At 40.4% G+C, this 13,863-nt stretch overlaps 1 protein-coding gene across 1 annotated transcript in view; it reads right to left on the bottom strand.

Annotated features, from left to right (window-relative positions):
- The window catches only part of LOC109926650 (ATP-binding cassette sub-family D member 3), a 24,470-nt gene extending 12,037 nt beyond the window's left edge, over positions 1-12,433 (bottom strand). Inside the window, exons 1-4 of the mRNA XM_048592494.1 lie at positions 12,367-12,433; positions 11,887-12,029; positions 10,624-10,693; positions 5,726-5,795 (exon numbers count right to left, since the gene is read on the bottom strand). Of these exons, the coding sequence (XP_048448451.1) occupies positions 5,726-5,795; positions 10,624-10,693; positions 11,887-12,017 (271 nt within the window). The 5' untranslated portion in view covers positions 12,018-12,029; positions 12,367-12,433. The remainder of the gene's footprint in view (positions 1-5,725; positions 5,796-10,623; positions 10,694-11,886; positions 12,030-12,366) is intronic.
- Between the last annotated feature and the right edge of the window lie 1,430 nt (positions 12,434-13,863).

The raw sequence follows: 13,863 nt of genomic DNA, 5'->3' as shown, positions 1-13,863 counted from the left end.
CCTTCCTCGGGTTAACGTTTCGGGTCTGGTGACCCGAGGAAGGGCCACTGGACCCGAAATGTTAACTCCGTTTTCTCCTCCACAGATGCTGCCAGACCTGCTGAACTTTTCCAGCAACTTTGTTTTTGTTCCCGATTTACAGCATCCGCAGTTCTTTTGGTTTTTATTAAGAATAAAACAGGACTTGTGGCAAGGTACCAAACTGGCGAAAAGCAAATTACGTCAATATTAGGCAGAAGCTGGGGAAATTAATTGGGAGGAGCTGTTATCAGGCAAGTCCACATTTGACATGCAGGAATTATTTAGAAACCTGATGAGAATTCAGGACCAGCATGTTTCAGTTAGGAGGAAGGACAAGGATAGCAAGGAAAGGGCCCTTTGGATAGCAAGGGAGGTTATGAATTTAGTCAATAGGAAAAAAGAAGCATATGTAAGGGGTAGGAAGCTAAAATTGGACAGGGCCTGTGAGGAATATAAAGAACGCAGGAAAGAACTCAAGCAGGGAATTAGGACAGCAAGAAGGGGCCATGAAATGACCTTGGCAAGTAGGGTTAAAGAGAATCCCAAGGCATTCTATACATACATTAAAAACAAAAGGACAACCAGGGAGAATGTAGGACCAGTCAAGGATAGAAGGGAGAACTTGTGCTTGGAGGCAGAGAATATGGGTGAGATCCTGAGTACTTTGCATCAAAATTCACCTAGGAGAAGGACTTAGAGGATAGTGCTGTTTGTGTGGAGGATGCTAATATGCTATGGCATTTTGAGATCAAGAAAGAAGTGATGTTGGGTCTCTTGAAGAGCATTAAGGTGGATGAGTCCCCAGAACCTGATGGTGTCTACCCCAGGTTATTGAGAGAGGCAAGAAAGAAGATTGCTGGGGCCTTGACCAAGATCTTTGAATCCTCTTTAGCCACTGGAGAGGTCCTGCAGGACTGGCAAGTAGCTAATGTTGCTCTAGTCAAGAAGGGAAATAGGGATAATCCAGGAAATTACAGACCGGTGAGTCTCACATCAGTCGTTGAGAAGCTATTGGAGGCAATTCTTAGGGATAGGATTCAAGCCCATTTGGAAAAGCATGGCCTAATTAGGGACAGTCAGCATGGTTTTGTGCAATGCAGGTCATGTCTTACTAACTTGATTAAATTTTTCAACGAGGGTACAAAGTTGATCGATGAGGGAAGAGCAGTAGATGTTGTCTGCATGGATTTTAGTAAGGCTTTCGACAAGGTGCCTCATGGTAGGCTTATCCAGAAGATTAAGATGCATGGGATCCATGGTGACTTGGCCGCATGGATTCAGAATCGGCATACCCTGAATTAGAGGGTATGAGCTATAAGGAGAAGCTAGAAAAACTCGTGTTGTTTTCTCTGCAGTGGAGGAGACAGAAGGGAGACTTGACAGAAGTCTACAAGATTATAAGCTGCATAGGTAGGATTGACAATCAATCTTTTTCCCAGAGTTGAAATGTCCAAAACTAGGGGGCATGCATTTAAGGTGAGAGGGGGAAAAGTTCAAAGGAGATGTGGAGGCCAAGTTTTATTTTACACAGAGTGGTGCGAGTCTAGAACACGCTGCCAGGAATGATGGTGGAGGCAGATACAATAGGGGGCGTTTAAGGAACTTTTATATAGGCACATGAATATGCAAGGAATGGGGAGATATGCATCAAGGGCAGGCAGAAGGGATTAGTTTAATTTGGCGTCATGTTTGGCACAACATCGTGGACCGAACGGTGCGTTCCTGCTCTGTACTGTACTACGTTCTACCTTTGTTCTATGTACCTGTGACTCTACTTTCAAGGACCTATGAACCTGCACTCCAAGGTCTCTTTGTTCAGCAACACTCGCAAGGACCTTACCATTAAGTGTATAAGTCCTACCCTGATTTGCCCTACCAAAATGTAGCATCTCACAGCCATCTAAATTAAACTCCATCTGCCACTCCTTGACCCATCTGATCAAGGTCCTGTTGTACTCTGCGGTAACCTTCTTCACTGTCAACTACACCACCAGTTTTAGAGTCATCTGTGTATTTACTAACCATATTTAACTGGAGTCAGGATAGGCCAGACAGCGCAGGGCGATGGGTGATGGGTGAATTGGATTTGGTGCAAGTTACAATATCACCAAAAGACTTTTTTAACAAATCAAGTTTTTGGAATGTAGAATTTGTAAGGCTGGACTGCAGCATGTTAGAATACACAAGTCTGGAGATAACAAAAGCATCACTCTAGATTTCACCAGCAGAAGAGCTGAGGAAATAGGAAGTTTTAGTGATGATTCTGTCACAATAGTGGCAAAATATGGACCAGTCTCCAACATCCATCATCCGATTTTAAAATCTGAAATCTTCATGGACTAGAATGATTTTAAAAGGATGAAACAAAACTGAAATGACTATAGTAATTGCCTGGTTTCAAATTTAGGTACATTCAGGAAACTAATGTGGAACAAACAAGATTGTCTGAACTTAAATTACCATTTTACCTATAGAAATATAGATCATTCTACTGAGTCACCTGTCAAGAAATTCACATCTTCTGTTTTAATTTTTATTTGTATGAGAATATTGGACGTGCAAGGGTTGCCTGAAATATTCAGTTTAGAAAGACATTGGAGCCAAACTTGAGGATACAAAAATGAATCTATTTCAATAGTTGCTTGTGAAAGCAGCAGACAGAGAGAAAGAAAATTCATTGGTAATAGCAAGGACTAGAAGGCTCTCCCTCTCCATGTTTCTTTTCCATCATCTGGAAAGTCAGCACCAATGATAAAAACAAATTGGAGAAACATATATTTACTGAGAACTCAAAGATTTTAAAAATCTGCTACTATTCAGGTTACAAAGCATCAACTAAATGGTCATACGTTCAACCAAAGCAACCTACAGAACTGTTTAAATTTAAACTAAGTATTATTTATCTTATTCTATGAGGCCCTTTTTAACTTTATACCTGTGTTTGTGCACGTTTAGGGAGGCATAGGCCTAGTGGTGTTATTGCTTGATTATTCATCCAGAGGCTCCGATAACGTTCTGGGACATGGATTTGAATCCTGCCATGGCAGATGGTAGAATTTGGATTCAATTAAAAAAGAAATTTGGAACTAAGAGTCTAATGATGACCATGAAAATGATGTCAATTGTCTACTAATGTCCTTGAGGAAAGGATATTGCCATCCCTACCTGGTCTGGCTTACATGTGATTCCAGACAATGCTGTGAATGCACAGCATTGTGATTGAGTCTTAACTACTCCCTAGTCAACTAGTGATGGGCAATAAATGCTAGTCTAGCCAGTAACACCCAAGTTCCGTGAATAAATAAAATAACATTCTTCATTATTTTTAAGTAATAAAATTCCTATGCTTTCACTTAAGAATATGCTATAATTGTCGCTTAATTTTGATTAGTACTATGTTTTAATTGAAGTGTGACATTGCTGCAGGCTAAAAAGAACAAAAAATTTCTGTTGCAGCCAACTGAGGGGGTTAAAAAGAGGTGGTTGATTCACCCTTCTCAACAGGTCGTAGCAATGTAGATATGGGTTGAAAGATCATCTCAGGGTCAAGTAATATTCCAAGGCTGCAAACATCTGGTCCAACATCAGACAGTTGCCGCGGACAGAGACGGAAGTTTGTGGTGACAGGGTGCAGCTTTTGGCAGGTGTTGAAGACAATGGCTTCAATCTTTCCAATGGTTAGAGGAACTTGTGTATCGTGTAGTATTGGATGTCAGATAAGCAGTCTGACAATTTAGACACAATGCAAGGGCTTAGAGGGGCTAATGCAGTAAAATTACGTGTTGTTAGTGTGCATGCTGAAACTGACATTTTGGAATGATATCGTCAAATAGCAGCATATAGATGAGAGAAAGGAGGCAGCCAAAGACAAATCCTTGGGGCCACCTTGGGATGATATGCAGAAATGGGAAGAGAGGTCAGTGCTAGCAATTCAAGTTTGCAATCAGATTCTGATGAGCTTGGGAAGAATCAAAGTATAATTTAGCATCTGCAAAATGAACTCAGCTTCAGACGTAAACCAGGGTACAACTTCTGGAATAGCCCCACCAAATACCTCAACAGTTTCTGTTCATTAAGGACAGCAGACAGTACAATGTTCATTTAACAATGTGTACATTGACTTGTCATTTAGTGATTGTCTAACTGTAGATTAGTTTCACTGACTAAGGTGTAAACAACTACAGAAGGAGGTGGGAAGACACATGATAAGGGGGCACAAGGAGTCTGCAGAGGGATAAGTGAGTGGGCAAAAACTTGGCAGATAGAATAGAACGTTGAAAAATATGAAGTTATGCCCTTTGGCAGGAAGAATAGAGGAACTAAATATTATTGAAATGAAAAAAAACGTTGCAGAAAGCTGCAGCACAGTGGGATTTGGGACTTCTTGTGTATAAGCCTCAAAACGCTACAGGTAATAAGGAAGGCAAATGGAACACTGGTATTTATTTCAAAGGAATTGAAAAAATAGGGAAGTCTTGCTAAAACTGTAGTCAGACGACACCAAGGATACTACAATCAGTTTTGATCCTTTTTTAAGGATAGCTATATTGGCGCTGGAAGCAGTCCAGAAAAGGTTCATCAGATTGATCTCAGATATGGAAAGGTTTTATGAGGACAGGATGAGTATGTTGGACCTGTAATTACTGGCATTTAAAGAATGAGCAGTGACCTTATTGAAACATACGATATACATATGGGACATGATAAGGTAGATGTGGAAAGGTTATTTCCCCTTGTGGGACAGTCTAGGACTAGAGGACTGAATATCAGACTAAGAGTCACAAACGAGATGAGAAAGAATTTCTTCTCTCAGAGGGTAGACAATCTGTGGAATTCTTTACCATAGGGAGCTGTAGAGGCTAGGTCATTAATTATATTCACGGCTGATATAGACAGATTTTTAAATCAGTAAGGGAATCAAGGGATATGGGGGAAAAGGCAGGAAAGTGGAGTTGAGGATTATCAAATTAGTCATGATCTAACTGAATACGCTGAATGATTTATTTCTGCTCTGACATCTTTTGATTTTATAAAACAAACTGAGTGCATTCTGCATTCAAACTAATTAGTTCTCTAAACAGAATTTAAAACTATATCCATTCACACTATCTGTACAGTACAAGTTAAAACAGATTAATATGAATTCCAGTTGACATGACAATATTGTGTTAATCACTTGGCAAGACTTTCTGAATGTGTTCAGAGGCAATTCCAATTAAAACAGGACCAGTTGAGTAAGAGGATTTAAGTTTAAATGAGAAGTAATTTAAAAGAAACCTCAGAAATTTTTACTCATTAGGACAATTAACATTAGGAATGAACTACCAAATACATTAATGGGAAAGTAGGGAGTTTGACACGCAATTTAAAGAAAAGTTATTTTCTAATCAACTTGTTCAGTGTTGTTATTACACACCTGGAATAGGTCAGTCTTGAACCTGGGCTACCTGGCTCAAAGGTAGGATACTATCACTGCAAATAGGAGTGGTAGGAGTGGTTGAACAATACCAGAGGATCAACTTTGACTTTTCTCATCATTGGCTTTGTGCTACATAGCGCATTGCTCCAATAACTACAGATTAATTAAGGACAAGGTGTTTTATCCTTTGAAGCAGTGTTCAGCTTTTCTGTACATTTTTCTGCATCCATTACGATAGTATTTATAGCGAATGAAAACATAACTTTAACTGTGCATATTACTTACATTTGGCAATTATACTGTCTACAAATCCCATAGTGAAGCGGAAAACAATGAAATTGTGCAGATGATCAACCTATTGAGAAAAAAGATGTAGAAGATTTATCTTAATAATAGAACAATGCAACGAAGTCCTGACGATGGTCAGGACAATTGTAAGAGTGCAGATAATTAAACTTGCATATGAAGCTGGATGACTTAGAAGTTAACAGTTTCATGTGAGCTGTATAAATTTAACTATAACTATTGCGGTAAGTGAATATGGTGAGGAATACATATAACAGTGTAACTGACAACAAGAATATAATGTATACCTTTTAGGAGAACAGACGTCTATTATTGCATGGTTCAATAAATTGCAAATTTGCTAATAGAGCAGGGGTCTCATGACTCCCAAAGAAGTAAATCAACAAGGTCCAGCTATGATGCAATTTCACTTTTTGGACCCTAATATGCATGTTATAATGGAGTTACATTATAATGAATTTGAGGAATAAATGGCTACTCACTAGATATTTTATGAACACAAAATTATTTTATACCAGGCAATCAAATTCAACAGTGATCTCTACTGTCTTATACAGCAGCCAATCAAACCCAAGGCAACTGTCAATCCTGTGCAGTTGGCCCTGACCTTCGTTTGCCTCACTTTGGCACATTCTCTCTTTTTGTTTTTTTGGCTACTGAGCTGGATCCTGTCTATTTGTTGAACAGATACTCTCAGCTCCAAGCACCAAGAAGCAGCTCAACCCAATGTCAGGTCAGCACTGTACAAATCAGCCAGACTTGATAGGGATGGTGGATGATCATGGTGGTCCCTCCCACAGACGGAGACAGCCCATAACCAGTCATGTTAGGTTTATCACTCAGTAGGTCTCTATCCTTTGTTCTATTAACACTTCGCATTGAAACTGAAGAGACAGGGCAGCAAGGTGGCTCAGCGGTTAGCACTGCTGCCCCACACCACCAGGGACCCGGATTTGATTCCGCCCTTGGGCACTCTATGTGTGGAGTTTGCACATTCTCCCCGTGTGTGCGTGGGTTTCCTCTGGGTGCTCCGGTTTCCTCCCACAGTCCAAAGATGTGCAAGCTAGGTGGATTGGCCATGCTAAATTGCCCAGTGTTCAGGGATGTGCAGATTAGGTGGGTGAGAGGGTAATGGGTCTGGGTGAGATGCTCTGTGGTGCTAAAGGGCCTGCTTCCATATTGTAGGGATTCAATGATTCTATGATCTACGAGACCTCTCCAGGGTGCAACTCTAGGCCAAGTTGCAGGACAACATCAGAGTCCCTATCTTGTCCTCTCTGACTGAGTCCTGTGATGAGATCCACTTCTACATTCTGTGATAATGTAACCTTTACAGAACACTGAGCTGCAAGATTAGTTATGTGGCAACATGCAGTTGTGCCCTGCAATAGACAAGTTTTTTGACAGGTAACTTAACAGATCATTGAAGAGCAGGTCTGTGGACAGTTTAGTTAGACTGAAAGGGAGTGAAACACATTTGGCATATTTATTTTTAGCTGAGCTGTAGGGAAAAATGTCAAGAGCAACTTGATTAGTTCCATGTAATCAGGATTCAGTAATAATCCCAAGAAGGTAAGAAAGTGGGAAGGTTACTGGATCTGTACTAGAGAAAGCTGAGGGGGGCTCGGAAGAAGACTGCAAACATTAGTATTTCAATGCAGTGGATCGAGTGGGGTCATAAAACTCATAAGCAATATTTGCTTCATACAATTAAGCAAGATTACAGGAAGACCCAAGAATTTATCAAGTTTGGTGAACCAGGTGTTGGCAAAAAACTGGAGTTGTGTCAATGAATAAGTGCTGGAGCACAATTTCAGAGTCAAGGGGAACACGAACCCAGGCTCATGACTGATCAGAACAGGAGCAGTCGCTAAGGCAGTCTATAACAGAACAGCACGAGAGTGAGATTCAAGACCAGATCAACAAAAGCGAAGAATTGCAATCCCTTCCTCGCCTCACCTTCCCTCTGAGTCCATCCCTTCTCCTAACCCCACTTCTTGTCGAGTATTTACTGAACTTTCTGATCCTCCACTCTCTAATACTCAATGTTCTGTACTCAGCAAGTGATTGTTTTATCCTTTATGCCCCTGCCTCAACAAATTTCGAGCACTATTGGATCATGGTTGGAATGGACATGGCGGGCCAAAGGGCCTGTTCTTGTGCTATACTGTTCTATGTTCTATGACATCAAACTCCTCTTCCATTACCTTTGTCTTTGTGCCCACAGACCCCTTTACATACCTCCACTATTCACCCTCTATCTGGGATTCCAGCCTCTGGCCTCTTGCCTGCTCTCAAACTGTTCATTGAGAATTGTCAATGTGATCATTGGTCACCTAAATTTCTCTGTTCCCTCTACCCATTCTAATCTACCTCCCTCTGAACTAATCACACTCCATGCTCTCAGATCTGACCTTGACTTAGTAATCAAATCTGTTGACAAGGGTGGTGCTGTTGTTGTCTGGCATGCTGACCTCTACCTTGCAGCACCTGAATGCCAGCTCTTGAACACTTCCCCTTATCTATCCCAAACACCTAGCTATTGTGTCCATTGTCTCTAACCTGGGGATCTTTGCCATCAAAGCCTCCTAGCTCACAGACTCCAAACCCACATAGCCCGCTTCTATCTTCTTCCCAAAATCCAAAAAGGGGTCTGCCTGGGCAGACCCATTGTTTCTGCCTGCTCCTGCATTACAGAACTTATTTCTTCCTACCTGGACTTTGTTGTTTTCTCCTCTGTATAATAAAATTTTATTTATCAATTTTGCTTCTAATTTCCATCTTTCCCTTATCTTCACTTTGCCCACCTCCAACTCCTCCCTTCCCTTCCTCAACATCGGGTTTCATTTCCGGAGACAGGATAAAAGCCGAAAGATCTGTGGATGCTGTTCTGAGGAAGGGTCACCGGACCCGAAACATTAACTCTGTTTTTGCCTTCACAGATGCTGCCAGATCTGGAGACAGGATGTCTCCCAATATCCATTTCAAACCCACTGACTCCCAAAGTTACCTTGACCATACATCTTTACACCCTGCTTTCTGTAAGGACTACATTCGATTCTCCTAGTTTCTCCATCGCATCTGTTCTGTCGGTGCTGCCTTCTGCAAGGGAGCCTCAGATATATTTACCTTAATCGAGGATTCCCCACTACCTTGGTTGTCAGGGCCAGGAGCTGTGTTTGGCCCAGTTTCTGCACTTCTGCCCTCACCCCCTTCCTTCCCTCCCACAACAATAATAGGGTCACCTTTGTGATAGCAAGAACTGCAGATGCCGCAATCAGAGACAACGCGGTGTGGAGCTGGAGGAACACAGCAGGTCAGGCAGCATCAGAGGAGTAGACTCAGTTCTGAGGAAGGGTCACCAGACCAGAAACGTTAACTCTGTTTTTAGATTCACAGATGCTGCCAGACCTGTTGAGCTTTTCCAGCAACCTTGTTTTTGTTGTGCGCGCACAGATGGCATATTTAGGAGCACAAAGCCCCACGGATTATTTCTTTAAACTAAATGGGTAGAGCAAGACAGACAGATTAGGAGGGGTAAGAGAGAGGGGCACGTATATGGGGGAGGGAGAGAGAAAGGAATGAAGGAAAGGGATGAAAAACTTGGGAGGAAATTGGAGACGGAGGGGAGAGGCAAAGCAAGCAAGTTTGAAAATCAACTCACTTCTGAACCACCACTTGTTTGTGATTTTGCTGAGGCCAGTTTGGAGTGTGCCCCTCCAGAAGCAGCTGAACATTAACCCGAGTTAAACCTAATTCCATAGCTCAATCCAGTCTCTGCCCCTTCCCCAGTGATCATCAATTGGGTTGATACTCTTTCTCTTTCTAACTCTGCTTCTTAACCAAAAGGGCAAAAACTTACTTTATTACTAAGCTACTAATGGTCCTTCCTATCAATTACTCATGTAAATTATCAATTGATTGCTTTTGATGAAGTTCATGTTTACTGTTGTGGCACCCCATATTTCTGGTATTTGCTCAGCAGCACCCCCAAGGAAGAGAAAAACTGAAATGTGCTCCCACCTTCATGCTAAAAGGTTGGCCACTGGTCTAAGGATATGATTCTTGCTTAGGTTGCTTGCCTGATGATGCAATACATCTAGTGCATGGGTGAATATAGTTTGCGTGCTTTCTGCTTTTGTGTGCCAATTTCCTTCTCACGTTTAGCCTACATCACTGGTGTTTTTAGTATTTCTGCTAAGAGTGCCAAATGCATAACAGTCTCCCCATCATTACACAAATTCTCCATCAGTCCACAACCGTGCCTCTTCGCCATAAGAAACGTAAACTGGGTTCCTCGGGACCCAAGTCTGGAGCTTCAGAAGACCCCAGAGGAACTTTAGCAGCTGGACACATTAGACGCAGGCCGACTTGAATGTAGTTATGACTGGCACACACGAGCCAAACTCCCAACTATGGATGAATAGCTTCACCATCTTATGGATACCTCTTAAAAGTACTGCCATAATTAACAAGCACAAGAGCACATAGATTAATGATGACCCAATTCATATTTCAGATATTTTTAAAATTAATTGTCTAAGAGTAAAACTTAGAAATAGTTTCTCAAAACCTACATTTTTTTATCTAAACAATCAAAAATACATTAAGGATAAGAACTATCTTCAACTTTTTTTTGTTAGCCACAATGGTGGATCTGCTGTTTGGAATTTTTCTTCCTTGTTGAAATGTATTTTTCCTGTGCATTCTGAAGTTCCCCCTTAAATGTCTGCCACTGCATTTTTACTGGCTTATCCCTGAACTTAACTTCATGCTGTCATAAATGTCCTTAAATGATTCACCACCATATACAAGTCTAAAAGTAATTACATGACCAACAGAATTGCAATTTTGAAAAGACTGAGGTGATTGCTTACCAGCCTTTTAAACGTGGTATGTATAGTCTGTTTCTCTCGACTGTTCCCATGATAAAAAGCAATTTCTTCACTGTAAGAACACAAAGTACTAATTGTTTAGTCCAGTTCTTTACCTGTAAACTTACACTTCAAATATGCTACTGCTAGCTTCCGTAACAGACGGGAGGGGAGTAAAAATGACAGTGCACAAACCCAACTCACCCCAGATACACTTGTTGTTCTTACAACTGCAGGTTTTGTTTGAATGTTGCACTGTGGAGAAGTGGATCAATTCTTTAACATATTTAAATCAAATCCCAACAGTGTAATCGGTGGCCTAATTTAAATTTTACGTTTTTCAGAGGTCACAAAATCCAGCAACTAAAAGGAGACAGCATTTGTCAGCACTAGTAGGCAAGTGTCTTTCCCATCTCTGCTTGTGGCATGGGAATTGCAGATGTGCTCCCTTACTCCCTCAAGTAAACCTTCAGCATCTTATCACATGCTCTCCTCCCTGCGGTGATTCCAATTTCCCATGCCACTGGCCACACTGACAATTCGCCCAGCTGCCAGACAGGGAAAAAAAAGAATAATAAGATCTTGTTAGTGAGTTCAGCAGGACATCTGCTGTGCTGGTCTCAGAGATCTTTGACCGATTTCTGTTTCCACTTTACAAACAAATATTGGGCCCTTGGTATTTAGCCCAAAACATTTACACACTTCATTAAAACAGTATATTAGTATGTTAATAGTCTGTCCCAGAAAGTCAAAGACAGTGTAAGTGTAATCATAAAGCATAGGAGCAGAAGTAGGAAATTCAGCCTGGTGAATTTGCTCCGCCAAAGAGATGATGGCTGATCTGATAATTCTCAACTCCACTTTTCTGCCTTTTGCCCATAAACGTCAATTCCCTTACTGGCAAAAATCTGCCTATTTCAGCCTTGAATATCCTAAGCAACCCTGCAGTAAATAATTTCTCAGATTCACTATCCTCAGAGGAAAAAATTCCTATGCAGAATACAGGAGCCTGACTTCTTGATTTCTGCTTTGTCATCAGAAAGGCATAGTAAGATATTAAATGATAAAACAATAAGCCAGCAGGGCCACTCACACAAATCGTTTTTAGTGCTGGAATAAGGGGAAAATTACTGGAATATAGCAGAGACAGAATTAGCCAACAATGGTTTTGGAAGGCAGATTGAGGCATTATCATTGTAAGATATCACATATCCTTCCATGTAAAACAAATTAAAAATCCGCTGATTTAACCAAGCATCTCCTCACCTATTTGTAATAAGCCGTGAGTTGACATATCTGTATTCGCCTTCGTATCTTTGTTCTGACACTGTCATTTTACCAATTGGTCTTCTAAGCCGAGTCAGAAGTAGACCTGAAACAATCAGGTAAGCCATCATGCTTGCAGGGCCCTAAGGTAGAGACAGTAATTGATCAAAAATATATATTTGCAATGATAGCAATATAACATTCTCAAATTGCACATATACTAAAAGGAGCAAAGGTTTATAATTAAAACAATGTTCAACTAGCCAAATTAGCACTTGTACATTGAAATCTGGAGTATTTTACCATTTTACAGATTCAAAGAATATTATTGTATCAAAGAAACCTTTAAGGTTGAGTGTATTCACAATTTTTCCACAAGAAATAATTTAGGCAAAAAATTCTTATTTGTTTACAAAGTTAACAGAAGCTCTTTCAGCCCTTATTAATGATCAGTAACCCACTAATTTATTCATAACTCACCTGAGCACCTATTGCACTTGTTAGTTTAAATATATACAGAAATATGTCCAAAAGGGGCTGAAAAGGAAAAACATTCAAAAATTAGTTTATTAAGTGATGTAATAAGAGAACAGTGAATCAACATTGAAATCACAATATTGTTTATTTTATAAAGTAATGTTTCACACAGGATGAAAATCTAAACTAAAGTTGGAGGATCTTGCAAAATATTCAGTACTTCTTCTGTAAAATGATATAGTAATTGACTATTAAGTAGTGTTTAGTTTATACTGATTTTAACTCATTTGGTTCAGTTAATGCCTTAAAACAGAAAAAAATGCAATTCTCCCCATCAATCATTGAAGAATTCAAAAACAATTTAGCAGAAATTTGGAAAGCCTAAATTTGTATAGCCTGAAATTAATGATGGGTGAAGGATAAAAATCCACAAGGAGAACTTTAAGCATAGTCAGATTTGGAGATGATACAAATAGTTTCGGCAGAATTGGGGTGAAACAGCAATGAATATGGACACTATTATTGTGATGTAAGGAGACAGTCTTGCTTATACGGACAGTTTTCTTCTAAGGGAATTTGGGTTCAGAATTTCAGCTACAGCACGAATAGGAAGTTGAGACTGCCAATGTTTATACTTAGCCTGACACAACTGCGGAGAGGGGACAGAAACATTGGCATGAATATGAAGTAAGTTTTTGCCTCTGTCTCTGATTGTTCTTGGATCACTGCAAAATTAACAAAAGGAACGTCAGCTCATCCACACTGGATATCACCCAAGCGGTCTGGTGACACAAGGCTATACAGAGATAAAGGCCATGGCGAAAAGGTGATTTGAAGATTGTCAGCATTCTTGTGCAAACTGACATTGTATCTACATATGATTTTGCCAAGGAGTGAGCAGCATGTAGATAAAGAGAACTACATCCTGGGGATACCAGGATTGGCTGTGATAGGGCAGCATAAAAGCCATTTTTGGCCAAGATCAGATCGACAAAATGAGTGAGGTACAGCATGTAGTTTTATGCTAGTGTCTAAAAGTCTTTATATATGTGATTCTCTCTACATATCTCACACACATGCGTCCACCCACACTGTGCTGTTTTGCCCAGCAGGAAGCATCTCTGTAACATCACTGCAAGTTCTTTCCAGGGTCCTAAAGCCTTAACACAATGGTACATAATGGAAGAAAGGTGTTAAAGTGGGAATTTATGGTCATCCATATCAGAGGATGAGAAAGGACAAAGCATCACAGTCACCTCACAGTGGATGACAATTATGCCTTTGGTTGGGGGTCTTTTTGCTCCTTGGCTTTTTATTTTATACTTTATATGGAAAACTCCGACATAAAGTGTACACCAACAGTCAATATTATTATTTAAATGGTAACAACTGTTAGAGGTAACAAGGTGTAGAGCTGGAAGAACACAGCAGGCCAAGCAGCATCAGAGGAGCAGGAAAGCTGATGTTTCTTCAGAAGGGTCTAGGCCCGAAACATCAGCT

Source organism: Rhincodon typus, unplaced genomic scaffold (genome assembly GCF_021869965.1).
Source record: "Rhincodon typus isolate 14 unplaced genomic scaffold, sRhiTyp1.1 hic_rhity00001338, whole genome shotgun sequence".
NCBI classification, from domain to species: domain Eukaryota; kingdom Metazoa; phylum Chordata; class Chondrichthyes; order Orectolobiformes; family Rhincodontidae; genus Rhincodon; species Rhincodon typus.
The sequence above is the reverse complement of the archived record's forward strand: the minus strand, read 5'-3'. Positions and strand labels throughout refer to the sequence as shown.